The following is a 22175-nucleotide window of genomic DNA, read 5'->3' as shown; positions in this document are numbered from 1 at the left end:
TACTCCCCCGCCTCATTGCTAATAAGACGTTATTAGCGTGATAATGTTGTACGCATCATGATGTATCGAATTTGTCCAATTGACTGTTAAATTTTTAAAAACAATGACTCATCATTATGAGTTGGTTTTACAAATTATAAAATTCAAAATTTTTTGGGGCTTTACCACTTGTTAGGTAAAACATCTATTTTGAAAAATACTAATGTGTTCTGAAATATAAACGAATAAATCAAAGTTAATTTTACGTAAAAGTATCATATTAATTTAAATTAAAAATTCTTAATTGTAGCATTTGCAAAATATTATATTAGTAGAAGAATTTAAAGGAGTGAATTGTAAAGGGCATGGACCGCGAATGAAAAAAGTTAAACCAAGAAGCTACCAAACATAGCTAAGAAAGAGAAAAATCGGTGGCGTGGGTAGGCTGGCTATTAGCGAACCAACAGCACTCCCCTTTTTCTCTTTCTACAATTCCGCCAACCAACTAATCATAATCATAATCATAATTTTCAGCAAAAATAGGAGGGGGATACCAATTCTCACCTTACGATTAGATCTAGCCTTTTGATATTATTCAGTTGCTCCTCCTCCTATTTTTGCTGCTTGAACCCTAAACAATTAGATTGACCTGATGGCTTCCGTGAAATCCTCTCGGTCAAGAGCACACGCGGCAACTCCGTCTAAAGGTGGAATGAACAAGGATAGCGGCACTAAACTCGAAGAAAATCTCAACGTCTTCAAATCCGATAATTTCGATGCTGATGCCTTTGTTCAGTCCAAATGTCATTCTCTCAACGAAAAGGTCCTATTATAATTTCCTCAACTCCACGTCTGATTCATTTAAAATTATTGAGTCCACTCGTGTTTTTACCTTAATGTTGAACGCTCTTTACCTACATCGTCATCACTTAGATTTATTTGTATACGTTGTAAAATGTGTAGCTCATTCTTCAAATTAATTGGCACTTCATATGCTTAAAAGTTGTATTGTAACAATGAGCATCTTAAATAACTTAAAAAGTACATATTGCAGTTCTTTACAATTTCTTGATTTCCGTATCAGCTCATTCTAATTACTAGATGTCATCTCAATATCCTCTAGTATTTACAATAATGCTACTGATGATTGCCAATTTCAGCCCGTCTCCTGAATTTACTAGGACTTGTTGCACAAAATGTGGTTATATGGAAAAATGTTGTTAACAGTTGAGGATTTTCTTTTCCTGGAGGCTTTTTTTTCTTAGTCTCTAAATTGTTTGGAGAGAAAAAGAGAGACATGAACCATTTAAGCATTATCACATATCATATGCCTCCCTTAGTGCATATTTGTGCCCGGGGGGTGGGATGAGGCTGAATGAGTAGGTATTGGATGACTGATCCTGTCAAAGGACAAGTCATCTCAAAACCCCTTTAATCCCAATGTAATCGACTACTTAATACTGGTATTAATAGTCAGGGGATAAGAGTCTTACCGTGTTAGAACTTACATAAGAGTGATAACCCAGAATTTTTAATTACCAAATTATAGACCTTTTATTTAACCAAATGTTTATTCAGTTAGACAAACTATACTGCGTATTGTCTTCTTAAGTTTTCTTTTAACTAAGTAAACTAGTTTGTTTACATAAAATCGCAGCCCCAAGAGGGTACTGATGGTACGCAAACTTGTCTCTTCTATGTATGTAAGGAGTATATGAAGTCTACGACCATATCTAGATCATTCTCAAAAAGACTATATGTAGATCATTTACGACATTCATCCTTCCACAAATCTTTAAGTACTTTTGACACCTGATTTTTAGAAATAAAATATGTTCTATCTCTCTCTCTCAAAACATCCATAATGTCTTTCTAATCATACTGTCCAAAACATACAGAAATGAATAGTCTTCCTAGTTTGTTTCTGTCCCTGTATTTGGACATTGTTTTTTCAAATTGGCAGATTTTACCCGCTCGTCCGATCTATCGATTAGTTTTTAGGCTTTCTCTTTCTTACTGCATTCCTGTTTATTAGAATAGCTTTATGATGATTAGTAATTAGGTTTTTTAGTGTACCAATAAAAACTAGTTATTTTTAGAATCTGATGTCACTATATATGTTATATTTCTCTGATTTTTTTGGTTTAACGAATTAACAAAGTTAAATGAAATAAAATTAGAATTCATATTTCCGCAGTATTTGGTCAATTGTATTTTTAAACATAACATGTATTCATGACGAGCCAAATATACGACATGATTAGATGTTCTGATCCAGTTTTTTTTTTTTTTTTTTTGTTAATCAAACATTTGTAAAAGATCTTATATGAAAATTACTTGCCCAATGATGTATCCAAGGCCAGGATGACCCATCCATAGTGAGGCTGACTAATCCCGAGATGTTTGACCTGTGAATTTCCAGTGTATGAGCCAAAACATGCTCTTATAATTAATCAAACACAAGCAGTTGCACTAAAGCTTACTATTGCTAATAATTTTAAAATTCTACCTCTTTCTCGATCTATTCCTCCTTGCTTCCACCTGTATTCTCTATTTTATGTTGGAGGAGCAATGGCACAAGTACTATATTCCTTGCTACAATCATAAATCTAATTAACACCTTTTAATGAGGGCCACCCTGTTGCGAAACATACTCTGGATCTTGTTCCTGCCGCAAGACATAGATAGCTGCTGAGTCAGCTTCGTTTTTTATAGTGGCAATGCTGTTGCAGCTTGTTATTGCACTCATTTCTGATATCATAATTTTCATTAGCATCTCTTAGTGAGTATGACACTTGTTTGGGAACATGCCCTGAAGTCTGTTCCTGACACAGAGACATATATAGCTTTCTATTCAGCTTCATAATACATTTTTAGACTTTTCAGCTTTTGTTTTGGCCAGCCAGACCACATCTTGAGAGTTGGGACTATAGTAGTTGCTTGTTGACAAGCTGAACATGGCCATAAATCGGGAAATGAGTGAATGCTAGTGATGATAAATACTTCCAGGAGCTGATTGTTCTTTTCTTTCGTGGTCATAATATAGAGGATGGAATACTTCATTATTAGGGAAACAACTAATTCTCAGAATCTTTTAGCTTCGGAAGGGTATTCAACTCACCTGACTAAATTGTTCCGTGATCTGAATATGGTTTTAACTGCAAGGACATATTTGGGTGTCCATGTTTTTCTCCTTCGCCTTTATATTCTTTTGTGCAATGACTGTGGTGAGTGTTGATAGAAGTGTCTTTCGCTTTTCAGGAAATAAGGCAGTTGTGCTCTTATCTATTGGATCTGAAAAGGGCTTCTGCTGAGGAAATGCGCAGAAGTGTCTATGCCAACTATACAGCTTTCATCCGGTGAGTCCTATATAGCTGCTATGGGCATCTGAAACTGAAACACCTATGAAATAAGAGAAGTTTCCTATTGGGAATGATACTCTGACCTGCCACTGCCTTTTCAAACTGTTGTATATTCTTTATCTGTAGTGTGGGGCAACCTTGACTGTTGTGTTTGATCAATGCTTGTTTTTACTTCGTTTACTTGCAGCACATCAAAAGAGATATCAGATTTGGAGGGTGAACTGTCATCCATGAAAAACTTGCTATCTACTCAGGCAACTTTAATTCATGGTTTAGCTGAGGGAGTTCATATTGATTCTTTGTCTGATGTTGTTCCAGAGTCTACCTCCAATAGCTCTTCTACTGATGAGGTTAGGGAGCCTTCAGATCTAGAGAAGTGGCTTATAGAGTTTCCTGATCACCTAGATGTTCTATTAGCTGAAAGGAGAGTAGATGAAGCATTGTTGAGTCTTGATGAAGGAGAACGCATAGCGTCAGAAGCAAAAGAGAAGAAAACGTTAGGTCATGCTGTGCTGTTGTCACTACAAACTGCCATTGCTGAACGTAGGCAAAAGCTGGCTGATCAGCTAGCTGAAATTGCCTGTCAACCTTCTACTCGTGGTGCAGAGCTTCGTGCTGCTATTTCAGCTCTTAAAAAGCTCGGGGATGGGCCCCGTGCTCATAGTTTGCTTCTTAATGCGCATTACCAGAAATACCAGTTCAACATGAAAAATCTTCGTCCATCTAGCACCTCTTATGGAGGAGCTTATACTGCCGCCCTTTCACAGCTCGTATTCTCTGGCATTGCTCAAGCAGCTACCGATTCATTGGCTATTTTCGGTAAAGAGCCAGCTTATACATCCGAACTAGTGATGTGGTCTACTAAGCAGACAGAGGCATTTGCACTTTTGGTCAAAAGACATGCATTAACTTCATCAGCAGCTGCTGGTGGCTTACGAGCTGCTGCAGAATGTGTTCAAATAGCTTTAGGACACTGTTCCTTGTTGGAAGCTCGTGGACTTGCACTTTGCCCTGTGCTTCTGAAGCTTTTTAGACCAAGTGTTGAGCAAGCGCTAGATGCCAACTTAAAACGAATTGAAGAAAGCACTGCTGCTTTGGCAGCTGCTGATGATTGGGAACTCACATATCCACCATCAGTCACACGCACATCCGGTAGGCCAGCCGGTACTGCTCTTGGTTCTACAGGGGCATATCAGCATAAACTTTCAAGTAGTGCTCATAGGTTCAATTTGATGGTTCAGGTAATGTCATTGTCACAGAACTAATGACCTGATAAAGATAAATGTATAGTATTTCCTCACGAGCACCTGCTATTTGTGTTAATATAGGCAGAAGCCTACCTTAGGTGCCTTCTTTGCTGCGTTTGCGCTTAATTTGCTTTTTGATACCTTTTGGTTTCCGCCATTCATAGTTGTTACGTCTGCTTTTAGTTCTTTATTATTTTTTTTTTGATGACAAAGGAACCCGCAGCCGCTACCTTTTGGGTGCGAACAGGGTAAACCCCGCTCCTATGCAATAGCCTGCAAACGACACAGGAGATATAATCCGCCCTAGGCAAGCCATCAAAATCCCCTACTTTCGTAGGCAGGGGGTTTTGAACCTAAGACCTCCATTATGAAACCCCCATGCTCAACCAACTGAGCCACTATATTTTATGTTATCTGCTTTTAGTTCTTTATGTTATTTTGAAAGATATTTGAAGATTGCAAGTTTGCCCTTTAATCCTCCATCGTGTGCTTAAGTATGCCATTATATTTCATTTAGCTTTTCAGAAGACTATCTTTGCCGTCTACCCTCTTTATCTAGTCGTTGGTGGTGTTTGAGTGCACTTATGTCATTAGAAGCAGGAGATCTTCCTCACTATGGTCATGAAATGACATCAATGCAACATGAAAAGGTGTAAGAGCACGTCTCTCCTCTTACCATCCCCAGAATATGGATCCTAATTACTTAAACCTTCTATATGCCAACCTGTCCAGTTTATGCAATGCATTCCTTTCTCAACTTTGTTACTGCTTCTTGGTTGTAGATGGTCAACACAGATTATTAGCTAGATCTTACTCCGTCTCATATCAAACATTGTTTTTCAAATTATTTTGATTTGTTACAATGTAGTTTAGTGTTAATCTATTCCTTATCAGATTTCTTTCTGTTTGCAGCATGAAATCTGCATTCAATGTTCTTAAAAAATCTTTTTGTGTATGATGGTGTTGCCAACGGCCCTGATGTCTTTTACTTGATTACTTTGCTACTTTCCTACTTATCTAGGATTTCTTTGAGGATGTGGGACCACTGCTAAGCATGCAGTTGGGAGGGAAAGCTTTGGAAGGTCTATTTCAAGTGTTTAATGCTTATGTGAACACACTTGTAAGAGCTTTACCTGGCTCCCTGGAGGAGGAAGCCAGCTTTGAAGATTCAGGGAATAAAATTGTTCGAATGGCCGAGACTGAAGCTCAGCAAATTGCTTTGCTTGCAAATGCATCTTTATTGGCGGATGAACTATTGCCTCGTGCAGCTATGAAGCTTGCTCCCTTTTCTAATCACAAGGATGATCTTCAAAGAAGAGCTTCAGATAGGCAAAGCCGTCACCCTGAGCAAAGGGAATGGAAAAAGCGTCTTGTGAACTCAGTTGACCGATTAAAGGATAGCTTTTGTCAGCAACATGCTCTGGATCTTATTTTCACCGAGGAAGGGGACAGCCATCTCACTGCAGAAATGTATATAAACATGCAGGGGAATGCAGACGAGATAGAATGGTTCCCTTCTCTAATATTCCAGGTGCAGTTTCTCTTCCTGGGTTTTCCTTGCTAACACTTTCAGTCATTAGGCCATTCAACTACAAGGTCTGCTGAAATGCTGATGTCTTTATTATGTGTTCGTTACCGCAGCATTAGCATTTGCACCCGCTTCTTAGCAAACATGAGCATTTTTTTATACTTAAATCGCTAGCACTAAGAAAACCGTTTAAGAGCTTAGATCTTCATATTTGTAGATACTTCATTATTAAAACTAAGCGAACAATGTAAGAGCTGAGATCTTCATTTTCTGGTTAATCAGTGACAATATAATAATCTAAGCTGTTATTGTGACATGAGCACCACTTTTTCCTAGTGTCTATTTGTCTTTTGTTTGTATGATTCCAACTTAATTAATGCATATGGTTTGGTTTTTCACGAGTTTTAGTGGTCGTTCCTGTCTATACATGGGCAACTGTTTATGGTTTTGATCTGTGCTTTGTGATTTTGCCAGGAACTTTATGTCAAACTAAACAGAATGGCTGCCATAGCTGCTGATATGTTTGTTGGAAGGGAAAGATTTGCAATATTGTTGTTGATGAGGCTCACAGAAACTGTCATCTTGTGGCTTTCACAAGATCAGAGCTTTTGGGATGACATAAAGGAAGGACCAACGCCATTGGGTCATCTTGGTCTTCAGCAGGTTTGCATTTACTGGTATCCAGTTATCTTGTTTTTTCTCTCCACTGCCGATACGTTTGTAACAATCTATTTTTACCATTGAACATTTTGTAGTTCTATTTGGATATGAAGTTTGTCACATGCTTTGCTTCACAAGGACGATACCTGTCTAGAAATTTGCTTCGGGTTGTCAATGACATAATCTCTAAAGCAATGTCAGCCTTTGCGGCAACAGGGATGGATCCATATAGGTATAAATTCCCCTCATATTACCAAATTTCATTCTTTTACCATTCATCTGATTGAGTGCATTTTGCAAATCATTAAGGGGTCGTTTCTTTACATAGAAGAAATAATCCCGATGTGTGTATATTAATACTATGGTATAAAACTCTGCATTAAGGGGCCAGCTGCTTCAACCTATTTCTGACTTACAGAGCTAAATCCTATATAATTTGTACATCTAAATGATCTGTTCATGCTTTAGCTTAACCGTGGATATTGCTGGCAGTGTTCTCCCTGACGATGATTGGTTTACCGACATTGCTCAAGATGCGATGGAGAGGCTGAGTGGAAAGCCCAAAGTTGCTAATGGGGAAAGGGATCCGAACAGTCCAACTGCCTCTGTCTCAGCCCAATCTATGTCCTCTGTTAGATCTCACGGGAGTTATTGATGTATAATTAATTTTTCTTTTGTAAAATATGTGATGAATGGTTTATCTTGGCTTGGTTAGCAAATGTATTGATAGAAAGCTTCTCTCGTCTTCCTCTATATCTTTTTAAGGTTCCTTTTTCTTTTGTTGGGAAATTTGTAGATTGTGCTGGATGGTAGTGAGTTTAGGAAATTCTTTGTAGTGTTCCTCAGGCAATCATTTGGAATTTGTATATCTTGATTTTATTATTTGATCTCGAATCCAAAGGTTCTTTGTCTCTTTTATATGTTCGTTTACAAACCCAAAGGTAATTCGTAATATGATGCCAATGGAGCCAACGATTGAAGCCCCTATGAACCAGGGGAACAGGTCTTGATTCTTTGCATCTTAATCGGTCCGAAATTATTGATCCTGTAATTTCGGACATCCCTTTTCTGACATCCCTTTCCTATCCAGCTTAAGCCATGATGATGCAATTGTCATAAAGGAACTGTCAAGTTGTAATGAAGTTTGGTCAGTGGTGCTAATGCTTGTGCATTCCATGCGTTACCACCGGATGTGCTCATAATTATAGCTGTGGTGACATGTATGATCTCTATTAAATTTTCTCTAAAATTGCAGCAGTATCATGAACTAGAACTACTGCTTGGTTACCCACATTCACCATTCTTGATGGAATCTTTGAGGTCAGTTATAGTACGCTGGAGCTACTACACAGTTAACACGGGTATCGAACTGGTTTATAACTTGATGTTAGCGCCAAAACAACAGAAACCAAGAGTCACCAAAAGTCTTGCTTAGTTGCTTTTATATCTCTAACCTACGATCATTCATATGAATGTTTTAAGAATCAAAAGTTTCTAGGTCTTGAACAAGGGACTCTCTAGGGGCAAAGACTACACTTGAGAAGGAAACCAGACGATCACTCCAACTTGCTTTTGTATACTGATCAGAAAATAGAAGAAGATCAAAATTTGCTTACGATTGTTCAAAATTAAATAAAGAAATCGAATTACACTTAACTGAAAATCAGTGAGGAAGTAATAATTGAGTTGGCAATTCTAGACACGCGTCTGTCATGTAAAGTCAAGGAAAACATGAATGCATGCAGTTCACATATCTTAACAGAAATGGACATTTGTGCATGATTTGTCTATGCCTATGTAATCTCTCTCCTAACTGTTTTTACTTCTATGCGACAAAGCTCAATGAGTTGGATGTGAGAGAGACGTGGCTATAGTTGGCTTTGAATGTCAAATTAATAGACTTTTTTCATTTATTTCCCCATAAAGACCGGAATCCATCAACTAGAAAGACGGGTACGGGTACTCAAAACTTCAAATTCATTTAAGGAAGAAAGCGATTGATAATTGCTGGCTGTGAGGGAAGATTTTTCAGCATTCTCCACTGTAAGCTGGTAGCTTCTCGAGTTACTGTTTTGAGACTGAATTTTTTACTCCTTCCGATAACTTCTCTAAGTACTGTTTGAGACTGAATTTTTTACTCCTTAATTAAACCTGAGTGGACTAATGATTGATATAATGATTATTGTTGCTGCATTTTTAAAGCATAAGGAAGTTGCTCGGTAGGTGTCTCTATGATGTTGAAATGTGTGTGTGTGTGTTATACCCTTACTCCTACATTATAAAATTAGTTCAACTAGTTGGTTGTTTAATCTTTTAATTTGGGGGTCAACTTTGAAGCCTACTAATTTCCTAGTCATTTACTTCATTGTTTGCCTTAATCGACATGTCAGATTCTTTATTCAGTTCATCAGTAAACAATTCTATCTTTCACAGTCAATGATCTCTAATCCAGAAAAATTACACTACCAAGTCAAGTAGTACTCGAGAATAGAAATAATGCATAAAATAACAAAATAATGGTCCTAGTCTGAATCTTCAGTTAGTTGTGTACTAGCTCTGTTAACTGTTCCATTTCCTATTTTATCCGAGTTTTTAAAATATTTCTTTTTCTATGTTTTGGATTTATGGAATTATACTTATCTTTCGGGTCTTACATTTCCTATTTGAAGCAACTGCATTATAGTAATACATTTTAAAAAGGAACAACCTAACTGTAAGGTATCTTGACATCAAAATATCGGAAACAAGCCTGGACTTTTACCAAGTCAAGTACTCCAGAACCACCCCCTAAGTACCTAATTCATTTTTAAATTTGTGATATATGGAATAGTTTGAAACATCTTGACCAACAATTCAGGTGCATCCAGCATTGGAGGAGATGAAATTGATCCTACTATTCTCCGTCTCACTCTGGATGTGTTCCTCTTTCAGCAATTCACTAAGGACCAGCTTTCAAAATCGCACTTCCTACTTCCAAGTGGGAGTGATTCTTGATTTGAAGTCAGAAGTTGGAAGCATGGGCCTAAGCTGCATGTCCATGGCCCTCTCTGATTTCTATTCTGTTCACAGCAACTACTCGACGAGGCTGTCTCTTCATGTTAGGGACTCTCAAGGACAAGTCATTGAAGCAGCTGCTGCTGGTACATCACCTCAGCTCCCCTATTCCATGCATTGTATATTATGCACACACTCACGTGCTGAGTTTGGTTTAGTTCATGTGCAACTCTAGACTCAAGAGGACGTTCACTCAACTAATGGTACTTATATCAAGAAGTCACTTTTCTTTGTTTTGTAACACAAGAGTCACTCAACTATTGTCATTTCCCCTACAACGTTGAGTGACTTTTCTGTTACAAACCAAAGAAAAGTGACTTTCTGAGATAATTGCAATAGTTGAGTGACCTTTCGGTTACAAAATAAAAAAAAGTGACTTTCTGAGATAATTGTTGTTAGTTGAGTGACCGTCTGGTAAATCATCAACTCTACAGCTCTAGGTAGGAACTAGGAAGTGATCATGTGACACATGCCTTTCACCATCAATCAATAAAGTTATTCTAACCAGACTCTGTCTGTAGTTTGATTGCTAAAACTTAAAAGTGGCATGGGAAAGAGAAGCTCTTTTTAGGGTCTATTCCGGTGAGAAATTAATCAACATTCTTTGCCTTGTTGCAGGTCTGGATTTGTTGAAAGATGTCAAGGTAGATGCAATCTTAGGTCCTGAGACATCTGCAGAAGCCAACTTTCTGATGGATCTTGGAGACCGAGCTCAGGTCCCCATAATTTCTTTTTCTGTAACAAGTCCTTCTCTTCATACTCGAACTCCTTACTTTGTTCAAGCCGCCCAAGGTGATGACACTCAAGTTGGTGCAATTGCTGCCATAGTTAAAGCCTTCCAGTGGAGTCAGGTTGTCATCATCTATGAAGACTCAGAATATGGCAGTGGCATTGTCCCGTACTTATCTAATGCATGCCAAGACGTGAATGCTCACATTTCATATAGAAGTGTATTTCCTGTTTCAGCAAGTGATGACTTTGTACTCAAAGAGCTATACAAGATGATGACTTTACAGACAAGGGTATTTGTGGTCCATATGTCAAATAATCTTGGTGCCCGGCTTTTTCTGAAAGCCAATGAAATAGGAATGATGGAAAAGGGTTATGCATGGATCATCACCAGTGGACTAACGGATTTAGTCTACTTGATGGATTCTGATGTTGCTGAAGCAATGCAAGGGGTATTAGGTGTGAAACCTCTTATACCAAAATCTAAACAGCTCAACTCTTTCGCCCATAGGTTGAAGAAAAAGTCCCTAGATAAAAATGCTGGCATCGCACGAGCAGATTTGAGCATTTTTGGCTTATCGGCATACGATACATTGTGGGCACTGGCTATGGCTGCAGAAAGAGTTGGATTAAAAGAGCCACCAAAGGCTTTAGAGAATTCAAGTGTTAATCTCAGTGTCTCAGACCTTTTCAATTTTAAGACATCACAAGTCGGTCCACAACTTCTAAAAGCAATGTCAGAGACCAAATTTGAGGGGCTTACAGGGAAGTTCCACCTTGTAGATGGCAAGATGGAGTCATCATCCTATCAGATAATTAATGTGGTTGGGAACGGACAGAAGGAGGTCGGAGTATGGATTCCATCTCTTGGAATAAGAAGGGAACTGAACATGAACATCACAACTCATCATACACGCTCAAGGGAATATATCGGGCGTATCATATGGCCTGGTGATTCAACAGTTGTGCCCAAGGGCTGGGAAGTTCCTATGTCTGGTAAAAAACTAAGAATCGGGGTGCCAGTGAAAGCTGGTTTTGCGGATTTCGTGAGAGTAACAAGCGACGGTCAGGCTAATGCCCGCATAATCAGCGGATTCTACATAGACGTGTTCAAATCTGTCATGGAAGCGTTGCCATATGCTGTGCCGTATGAGCTTGTTCCCTTCGAAAATCCTGATGGCTCTAGTGCAGGAACTTATAATGATCTTATTTACCAAGTGTTTCTTCGGGTAAGCTAGGCTGCTAGCCTATTTGGCCAAGCTTCTCCAAGGCCAAAGATTTAAAAAAAAATGCTTTTTTTTCAAAGTTGAGGTGTTCGGCCAAGCTTTTTAGAGAAGAAAAAGTACTTTTGACAGTAGTTGTTGGAAAAACTGAAAAAAGTAGCCTCTCCCAAAAGTACTTTTTGAAAAGCACTTTTATGAAAATACACTTAGAAGCACGTTTTAAAGGCTTGGCCAAACGCTAATTGCTGCTCAAAAGTTCTTTTCAAATTGATTGCCAAACACAAACTGCTTCTCACCAAAAATACTTTTTTTAAAGCACTTTTCAAAATAAGCTGATTTTAGAAGTGTTACGTCCCGTATTTTTATACATTGGGACAACCCGGATTAACTATGATAAATTAAGGCCAAGACTATTCCGGGATTTGAAGTCGGGACTTTTGACCTTTGATTTTATTTTGAGACATAAGTTGTGTATGAAATTGTTAGCTTGAACACTTAGGAAAAATTGGGACCATAATTCATAAATTTGGAAATTAAAACTCTTGCATAAAAAAAAAAAAAGGGAAGATGTGTGGATTGAAGTGGTCCCCACACATTGTTGTGGCCAATTTTAATTGGTCCAACACATGTGTGGGCCCAAAGACAATAAGAGATATTTTAAGGGGACTTAAAAGATGACCACTTAGTCATCTTTCTCTCATTTCACATTCCCACACTTAGAAAATAAAGCAAGAAGTTGAGGAACCAAAACCATGGCTCACGGCCAAGACCATGGAAAACCAAATCCAAATCAAGCCCCTCTAAAAAATATTTCTTGGGTACAAATCAACTAATTAGAGGTCCCTAAGTAACTTGGAAGCATTGTTGGAGTGATCAAGTCTTTCATTTAAGAGATTTGCAAACCCTAGCCTATTGGTGGATTGAAGAAGAAAGGTGAGATCTAATCTTGTTTTTGAGTTATAAATGTTGTATGCATATTATAGTATGTCAATATGGATGAAAAATCATGAAATGTAGTATGTTGGAAGTTGGGTCGTGTATGGTGTGTGAAGTTGTGTAAATGGGTGTTGTGACTAAGTGAAGAATTAACTCTATTTAGTATGTTGATTGTTGTAGGGTGAAGAAATGAATGAGAACTATCGATGTATGTATATAGGTGGGTATGTAGCCGTGTATATGGCCTCCAATTTGTAGCAAAGAATGAATTAATATCGCTTAGCGTCGAAATGGTTGTTGTGATGACTTTTGTGTTGGAAATGAGCAATTAATAACTCAAGATTGATGTTGAGAATTTGTGGGCTGTTTTGAGGTTAGTTGTGCGTTTGACGTAAGTTGTATATTTTATGAAAATCATATCGTTCTATTGTGGATTGTGATACAAAACATGACTTGAAAATGAGGAAAGTGAAAAAACAAAAAAAAAGGGGGTTGCTCGGCTAAGGGGACTGTTTTCGGGCAACATAGAGAAAAATTCTTGGCTTGTTGGAAAAATTATGTGAATTGTTTAGAATGTTCTTGAATGTTGTTAGTATGGATTTGGGTTAATAATCGAATGTACGAACGATATTGTGGCTTGAAAGTAAGCCGTTGAAACGAATATTTGGAAAGTTGTTGAAAGATGTAAAAGAGAGCTATTACTGTTGTTTTGCCTTTCGAATTGATTATTGATGTTGCTAGGTTGGTTATTGTGGTTGTTGTTGTTGATTTTGAGCGAGATAAATTCTCGGGATGGCCTATTTATAGGGGAAGTGCTGCCGAATTTTCTGTAGAATTTAATGATTAGTTGGAAAGAATGGCTCAAGTGCCCTTAACTAATGTTTGGTATTCGTTGGCGTATTTGTAGACCTTGGGGAGCCCGAGGCGTGGATTGGAAATTTACTTTAGATTGGCTATTTTGGAAGGGCGTACGAGGTATGTAAAGTAATCCTCCTTCTTCGGCATGCCTTAGTTAAAATAGGCTATGATATAAGCCTCGAGGAAACTCTATTCTCACAATCCGAGCATGTTTATGAATCGCATTTGTTCTTTGGCATCCTTGCCTTGTCATGGCAAAACATTGATCCTTATGTACTTGGAATCCATAATTTGTAAAGATTACATGAAAGCTGATTTTTGTTTTAAAGTTCATTCTTTAGCGATTTCAAAACTTCAAACGCCCATAATTTCCTCAGAAAAGCTCGGATTGCTTTGAAATTTTCGTAGGAGTTTGTATGATATAAAATGAGTATGTTTTTCATAGGCGGGCTCAGTTCGGGTCTATACTCGTCCGTGGGTCCCGCGACGCCCTTTATGTAAATTCGACAACTTTGAATCAAAAAGTGATAATTATCATTCCGATTTCGAATATGACTATTTTACTTATCCTTCGGATTGATAATAATGATTTTATGCATATGATTCCTCACTACTCCGCTCGTGCCTACTATGATATCGTTCGCCGGTTCCCGGGCCGGTTCTATTGTCGTGCGCTTTTTGATACATTCCGGTGTTATGCTGTGTTTATGGTTCACCGTGCTCCTCGCTCGAGGGCCGGGTTCCACTTATGTTTGGCGTTATGCTGTGTTTGGCGTTATGCTGTGTTGTGATGTGTGACGGGGATTCGGAGATTTGAAACTTTCTGGTGTTATGCTGTGTTGTGGCGCCATCGACAGGCGGGCGACCACATTTTCCAGTGCCCTATGCATAATTTATACTTTGGAAATAAACATTTTGATATGTATTATTTTCTATATATCTGATTCGATTATTATTCAGATTTATTTCTGTACCTTCTGCTTTGCATACTCAGTACATATTTCGTACTGACCCCCTTCTCCGGGGGCTGCGTTTCATGCCCGCAGGTACAGACGCACAGCCTGGTGATCCACCTGTTTAGGACACCCTTTCTGCTATTCGGAGTGCTCCTCTCTTTCCGGAGCTTATACTTTTGGTATATATATTTATTAGTGCATTTGTATATATTCGTTCATGGGTACGGCGGGGCCCTGTCCCGTCATATGATTCTGTCGGTCTGTTTAGAGGTCTGTGGACATGTTTGTGGGTTGGGGTCTTTCTGTATGGATGTATGTACATGTCGTTTGGGCGATCCCATACGCCGAGGCGGCCGGTCCGCATATGTTGTTTGGGCGATCCTATACGCCGAGGCGGCCGGTCCGTATATGTTTATATATTGCTTGGTTAGCCCTGTGTGGCTTTTGTTGGTATTTTCTGCGTGCAGGGTATATTGGATAGTCCGTAAAACAAAGGAAACTCTGTCGAAATTTTTCTGGAAATTACCTAAATTTGAAATAAAGCCTTGTCGGCTTCCGCCATATACTAGAATGAGTTGATAGAATTTGAGATAATATTTGATAGATGGGTTCGGGTGCCCAGATCGGGCACTAGTCACGGCCTACGGGGTTGGGTCGTGACAGAAGTGGTATCAGAGCGGTTTGTCCTCGGAGTGTCCACAGATCGTGTCTAGTAGAGTCTTGTTTATCGGTGTGTTGTGCACCACATCTATAAACAGGAGGCTATAAGACATTTAGGATGTTGTCTTTTCTTCTGATCTTAGATCGTGCGATAGAACCGTGCTATTAGGATGATTCTGTTTTGATCTGTTGTTGTTTTTCTTTCAGTGATGCCTCCGAAAAAGGCGACGGCCGCCCAGAAGAAAAAGGGCGTAGTAGGAGAGACTAGCCGGGCTCAGAAGGGTACTCGGACCCTTGCTCAGATGATGCGTGATATTACGTCCCGGCCAGCCGACTCTGCTACGTCTTCATCGTCAGAGGAGTCTGGAGCAGCTTCACCATTAGCTCCAGGGGCTTCAGCTCCCGCGCCTCCAGCTCCTCAGCCAGGGGCGGAGGACAGGACACTGAGAGAGGCTGTGCAGTTATTGACCACTCTGGTAGCGGGACAGGCTCGCAGACGCGGGCGGAGAGATGATGATGATGACGATAGGCGTGACAGCCTGAGGGTTCGAGAGTTTCTATTATGTGGCCCTCCAGAGTTTTACGGGTCTAAGCCCGACGAGGACCCCCATGACTTTATTCGGGGGATGCGGCGCTCACTAGATTTGGTCAGGGCTTCAGAGACTGAGTCTGTTGAGTTGGCTTCGCATAGACTACGGGATATTGCTGCTCACTGGTATGAGTCCTGGGAGCTATCCAGGGGTGAGGGTGCTACCCCAGCTACTTGGGACGAGTTCGTGACTGCTTTCACTCACCACTTTTTGCCCCCAGAGTTACGGCGGGCGCGGGTTGACCGATTTTTGCATCTGCAGCAGAGGGGTCGGAGTGTTCGTGAGTATAATATGGAGTTTGATTCTCTGGCCCGGTACGCACCTACCATAGTAGCAGATATGGCCGATCGGATGCACAGATACGTGATGGGGTTAGACCGCTACTTGATTGATGGCTGTATGGCGGTGGCATTGCAGACAGACATGGATATTGCCCGACTACAGGCTTATGCTCTGGGTATGGAGGACCGACATAGAGCTGATTATTCCAGCAGAGATCGGGACAGGAGGCCGCCCAAGAGGGCCAGGTCCGCTGGGTATTCTGGGGAGCCTCAAGGCGGGCAGCCTCAACAGTATGTTAGACAGTCTTCTCAGCCAGCGCAGAGTGCGCCCCCGCAGTCTACCGGAGAGGGATTTGATAGTGCCAGATACTCAGGAGCAAGCCAGAGCTTCAGGGCTCCAGGTTCACAGGTGAGCCGAGGTTCCAGCCAGGCGAGGCCACCTATGCCTCGGTGTTCGTATTGTGGGAGATCTCATCCAGGAAAGTGCTACCGAGCTACGGGAGCCTGTTTTTCTTGCGGCCGTCAGGGCCATATGATGCGTGATTGTCCAATGGCAAGTGGTTCTGGTAGTACAGTTCAGCCGACAGGATCAGCCGCGGGTTCATCTTCTACTCCCTCAGCCATGCGCCCTGCGGGACGAGGTATGCCGGTACAGGCGGGTCGCGGTCGAGGCCGTGGCGGTGCTTCAGGTTCTAGCGGTCCCTCGAACCGCATATATGCGTTGGCCAGCCGACAGGACCAGGAGGCGCCACCAGGTGTGGTTACAGGTGATTTGAATTTTTAAATTCGTTACATTGTTTGGTAAGAAATTGATATATGCTATTCAAAAAGAAACTCCCCCGAATTTGAGTAAGATCCGTAGCATTAAATCCAACATTCGAGGACGAATGTTCTTAAGGGGGGGAGGATGTTACGTCCCGTATTTTTATACATTGGGACAACCCGGATTAACTATGATAAATTAAGGCCAAGACTATTCCGGGATTTGAAGTCGGGACTTTTGACCTTTGATTTTATTTTGAGACATAAGTTGTGTATGAAATTGTTAGCTTGAACACTTAGGAAAAATTGGGACCATAATTCATAAATTTGGAAATTAAAACTCTTGCATAAAAAAAAAAAAAGGGAAGATGTGTGGATTGAAGTGGTCCCCACACATTGTTGTGGCCAATTTTAATTGGTCCAACACATGTGTGGGCCCAAAGACAATAAGAGATATTTTAAGGGGACTTAAAAGATGACCACTTAGTCATCTTTCTCTCATTTCACATTCCCACACTTAGAAAATAAAGCAAGAAGTTGAGGAACCAAAACCATGGCTCACGGCCAAGACCATGGAAAACCAAATCCAAATCAAGCCCCTCTAAAAAATATTTCTTGGGTACAAATCAACTAATTAGAGGTCCCTAAGTAACTTGGAAGCATTGTTGGAGTGATCAAGTCTTTCATTTAAGAGATTTGCAAACCCTAGCCTATTGGTGGATTGAAGAAGAAAGGTGAGATCTAATCTTGTTTTTGAGTTATAAATGTTGTATGCATATTATAGTATGTCAATATGGATGAAAAATCATGAAATGTAGTATGTTGGAAGTTGGGTCGTGTATGGTGTGTGAAGTTGTGTAAATGGGTGTTGTGACTAAGTGAAGAATTAACTCTATTTAGTATGTTGATTGTTGTAGGGTGAAGAAATGAATGAGAACTATCGATGTATGTATATAGGTGGGTATGTAGCCGTGTATATGGCCTCCAATTTGTAGCAAAGAATGAATTAATATCGCTTAGCGTCGAAATGGTTGTTGTGATGACTTTTGTGTTGGAAATGAGCAATTAATAACTCAAGATTGATGTTGAGAATTTGTGGGCTGTTTTGAGGTTAGTTGTGCGTTTGACGTAAGTTGTATATTTTATGAAAATCATATCGTTCTATTGTGGATTGTGATACAAAACATGACTTGAAAATGAGGAAAGTGAAAAAACAAAAAAAAAGGGGGTTGCTCGGCTAAGGGGACTGTTTTCGGGCAACATAGAGAAAAATTCTTGGCTTGTTGGAAAAATTATGTGAATTGTTTAGAATGTTCTTGAATGTTGTTAGTATGGATTTGGGTTAATAATCGAATGTACGAACGATATTGTGGCTTGAAAGTAAGCCGTTGAAACGAATATTTGGAAAGTTGTTGAAAGATGTAAAAGAGAGCTATTACTGTTGTTTTGCCTTTCGAATTGATTATTGATGTTGCTAGGTTGGTTATTGTGGTTGTTGTTGTTGATTTTGAGCGAGATAAATTCTCGGGATGGCCTATTTATAGGGGAAGTGCTGCCGAATTTTCTGTAGAATTTAATGATTAGTTGGAAAGAATGGCTCAAGTGCCCTTAACTAATGTTTGGTATTCGTTGGCGTATTTGTAGACCTTGGGGAGCCCGAGGCGTGGATTGGAAATTTACTTTAGATTGGCTATTTTGGAAGGGCGTACGAGGTATGTAAAGTAATCCTCCTTCTTCGGCATGCCTTAGTTAAAATAGGCTATGATATAAGCCTCGAGGAAACTCTATTCTCACAATCCGAGCATGTTTATGAATCGCATTTGTTCTTTGGCATCCTTGCCTTGTCATGGCAAAACATTGATCCTTATGTACTTGGAATCCATAATTTGTAAAGATTACATGAAAGCTGATTTTTGTTTTAAAGTTCATTCTTTAGCGATTTCAAAACTTCAAACGCCCATAATTTCCTCAGAAAAGCTCGGATTGCTTTGAAATTTTCGTAGGAGTTTGTATGATATAAAATGAGTATGTTTTTCATAGGCGGGCTCAGTTCGGGTCTATACTCGTCCGTGGGTCCCGCGACGCCCTTTATGTAAATTCGACAACTTTGAATCAAAAAGTGATAATTATCATTCCGATTTCGAATATGACTATTTTACTTATCCTTCGGATTGATAATAATGATTTTATGCATATGATTCCTCACTACTCCGCTCGTGCCTACTATGATATCGTTCGCCGGTTCCCGGGCCGGTTCTATTGTCGTGCGCTTTTTGATACATTCCGGTGTTATGCTGTGTTTATGGTTCACCGTGCTCCTCGCTCGAGGGCCGGGTTCCACTTATGTTTGGCGTTATGCTGTGTTTGGCGTTATGCTGTGTTGTGATGTGTGACGGGGATTCGGAGATTTGAAACTTTCTGGTGTTATGCTGTGTTGTGGCGCCATCGACAGGCGGGCGACCACATTTTCCAGTGCCCTATGCATAATTTATACTTTGGAAATAAACATTTTGATATGTATTATTTTCTATATATCTGATTCGATTATTATTCAGATTTATTTCTGTACCTTCTGCTTTGCATACTCAGTACATATTTCGTACTGACCCCCTTCTCCGGGGGCTGCGTTTCATGCCCGCAGGTACAGACGCACAGCCTGGTGATCCACCTGTTTAGGACACCCTTTCTGCTATTCGGAGTGCTCCTCTCTTTCCGGAGCTTATACTTTTGGTATATATATTTATTAGTGCATTTGTATATATTCGTTCATGGGTACGGCGGGGCCCTGTCCCGTCATATGATTCTGTCGGTCTGTTTAGAGGTCTGTGGACATGTTTGTGGGTTGGGGTCTTTCTGTATGGATGTATGTACATGTCGTTTGGGCGATCCCATACGCCGAGGCGGCCGGTCCGCATATGTTGTTTGGGCGATCCTATACGCCGAGGCGGCCGGTCCGTATATGTTTATATATTGCTTGGTTAGCCCTGTGTGGCTTTTGTTGGTATTTTCTGCGTGCAGGGTATATTGGATAGTCCGTAAAACAAAGGAAACTCTGTCGAAATTTTTCTGGAAATTACCTAAATTTGAAATAAAGCCTTGTCGGCTTCCGCCATATACTAGAATGAGTTGATAGAATTTGAGATAATATTTGATAGATGGGTTCGGGTGCCCAGATCGGGCACTAGTCACGGCCTACGGGGTTGGGTCGTGACAAGAAGCTTGGCCAAACAGGGTTAGGTGTCTTCAAGACTATATTTTTCATTATCACCTGGAAAATTTGTAAGTGAACAGTTACTAACTCCAGTCTGCAATGATGCAATGTATGCAGAACTATGATGCTGCAATTGGTGATATAACTATCACAGCGAACAGATCAAAATACGTGGACTTCACGTTGCCATTTGCAGAAGGAGGAGTTCTTAGCATCGTACCAATCATGTACGAAGATGTAAATGATATATGGGCTTTCCTAAGGCCCCTAAAGAAAGAACTCTGGTTGACAAGTATAGCATTTTTTTTCCTTACGGGTCTGACGGTCTGGATACTTGAGCATAGGGTAAGCTCTGCCTTTCGAGGACCTCCTTCTCAACACGTTGGCATGATCTGCTACTTTCCCTTCTCAACGCTAGTATTTGCACACCGTGAGTACTAAATAAATCTCTCAGATTTTATTTTAACATTTTCCTCTATAAGAGAGTACAGGACTCATGATGTCACAAATATGTTGCAGGAGAAAAAATAGTGAATAACTTAGCTCGACTGGTTGTAGTAGTATGGATGTTCGTCTTACTAATCCTGAGCTCCACTTACACTGCAAGCTTATCATCAAGACTAACCGTACCAAAGCTTCAACCATCGATCACAGATGTCAGAGAGCTCATCAAGAATAGAGATTTTGTTGGCTGCCAAGAAGGCTCATTCATAGTGGACTTCTTGAAAAAACAAGGATTTGAGGGCTCCAGGATCAGGACATTCACTTCCCCAGATGACTGTGATGCAGCCTTGTCTAGAGGAAGTAAAAATGGTGGCATATCAGCATTCTATGATGTCATTCCCTACTCCAAGCTCTTCCTATCCAAACATTGCGACAAATACATGACAGTCGGGCCCACCCATCGCACGGATGGCTTTGCCTTTGTAAGACATTTTGATCTCCCCTGAGTTACATTTTAGTATAGACGCTAAGTTGCTAAGGCATGCGCCTCATCGCCCATAGGTTTTGTTTTAAGAAGCAGTACCAGGCAATAAATATAATTGGTAAACTGATACCTTAAATCGTTAAAAACAGTACAAATAGATTCTTTGAGATTAGGAATGAAAAATTAAAATTTATAAGAAAAACTTACAACTACATCTTTTCATCTAAAAAAAAAAAAAAAACTTAAATGTTTTTTAAACTTGATTATGTGATTTTTACTTCATAGGTTCCGATAAATTACAGTTATTTCTCTGTTAAAGCCTGCGTTTTTCACTTTCGACTAGTCTGTTTTGTGCTGCAGATGACTATCTCATGCTACTGTCTACTGAACTTTGGTTTAAAATGAAACAGGCTTTCCCTAAAGGATCTCCTTTAGTTGCTGATGTGTCTCGTGCAGTCATAGAACTAACAGAGAATGGGAAGATACTGGCAATGGAGCAAAATTGGTTGAAGAATGAACCAAACTGTGCAGGACCAGATGACAGTATGAACTCAATCACGATCTCGTTCCAAAGTTTCAAAGGCCTTTTTGCCATTACTGGAGGAGTTACAGCAGTATGCCTCCTCATTTTCATAGCCAGCTACCTCTACAAATATAGAGATTTCCACCGCAGTATCTCGAATTCACGAATCACAATTTGATCAAAAGTTGTTGCAATTTGCAGACACTTTGATCAGAGATCTCTCTCATCTAGACAACCACAAGATAAACTTCCAGAAGCTGGAACTATTCAAAATAGTTCTTCAGAAAATTCTGTTCAACCAACAGATTTGCCAAGAAATCATTCTAATTCCAATTTAGTAGTGTCAACTGCACCAGAAGAGTTACACGATGCCAGTGCAACGATTCATCATTCGAATTTGGAAGACATGTCTGCTGCACAACACTCAGGAGTAATCCATCCTTCTGCCTAACTGAGTTGAAGATACTTTTCAGGGCGATTTTCGTTTTCTTTTTGGCTTTCTTGGACTGTGAAGTTTCTCCAGTACATATTACCAACTAATTGTGCAGTTCTTTCATTTCTAACTTGTTAAACTTTTGCATGCCTCATCTTTGTCAACATCTTGTATTCTGATTATAAGGGATAATGAGAATCAAACCAACAATAAACTGCAATTTCTTAACTGCCGCGGTTTCTACTCCTGCTAACA

The 22175-nt window shown here is 39.9% G+C and overlaps 3 protein-coding genes and 1 long non-coding RNA gene across 9 annotated transcripts; all 4 read left to right on the top strand.

Moving 5' to 3' along the window:
* Positions 1–365: 365 nt before the first annotated feature.
* Positions 366–7694, top strand: LOC132633584 (exocyst complex component EXO84B-like). The gene is made up of 7 exons (XM_060350096.1): positions 366–802; positions 3241–3338; positions 3529–4582; positions 5610–6119; positions 6591–6779; positions 6872–7008; positions 7269–7694. The coding sequence occupies exons 1-7, from the start codon at positions 632–634 to the stop codon at positions 7429–7431; spliced, it is 2322 nt and encodes a 773-aa protein (XP_060206079.1). The 5' UTR covers positions 366–631; the 3' UTR covers positions 7432–7694.
* Positions 7695–8555: 861 nt separating this feature from the next.
* Positions 8556–22148, top strand: LOC132633581 (glutamate receptor 2.8-like). 3 transcript variants are annotated; one of them, XM_060350090.1, is made up of 6 exons: positions 8556–8819; positions 9708–9916; positions 10449–11788; positions 20154–20466; positions 20556–20962; positions 21375–22148. In XM_060350090.1, the coding sequence occupies exons 2-6, from the start codon at positions 9793–9795 to the stop codon at positions 21663–21665; spliced, it is 2475 nt and encodes an 824-aa protein (XP_060206073.1). In that variant the 5' UTR covers positions 8556–8819; positions 9708–9792; the 3' UTR covers positions 21666–22148. The 3 variants fall into 3 exon arrangements, with proteins under 3 accessions (XP_060206073.1, XP_060206071.1, XP_060206072.1); XM_060350088.1 differs by having other exon boundaries at positions 9634–9916; XM_060350089.1 differs by having other exon boundaries at positions 8556–8827; positions 9634–9916.
* On the top strand, positions 11796–14985 carry LOC132633583 (uncharacterized). The gene is made up of 2 exons (XR_009579691.1): positions 11796–13693; positions 14623–14985. It is a non-coding gene; the product is annotated as an uncharacterized LOC132633583 (long non-coding RNA).
* On the top strand, positions 15403–19829 carry LOC132633582 (uncharacterized). 4 transcript variants are annotated; one of them, XM_060350093.1, is made up of 3 exons: positions 15403–16818; positions 18470–18537; positions 19467–19829. In XM_060350093.1, the coding sequence occupies exons 1-2, from the start codon at positions 15495–15497 to the stop codon at positions 18508–18510; spliced, it is 1365 nt and encodes a 454-aa protein (XP_060206076.1). In that variant the 5' UTR covers positions 15403–15494; the 3' UTR covers positions 18511–18537; positions 19467–19829. The 4 variants fall into 4 exon arrangements, with proteins under 4 accessions (XP_060206076.1, XP_060206074.1, XP_060206078.1 ...); XM_060350091.1 differs by having other exon boundaries at positions 15403–16830; XM_060350095.1 differs by lacking the exon at positions 18470–18537.
* Positions 22149–22175: the final 27 nt, after the last annotated feature.

This window comes from Lycium barbarum, chromosome 3 (assembly GCF_019175385.1).
Source record: "Lycium barbarum isolate Lr01 chromosome 3, ASM1917538v2, whole genome shotgun sequence".
In the NCBI taxonomy this organism is placed as follows: Eukaryota; Viridiplantae; Streptophyta; class Magnoliopsida; order Solanales; family Solanaceae; genus Lycium; species Lycium barbarum.
This window is presented reverse-complemented; position numbering and strand designations above follow the sequence as displayed.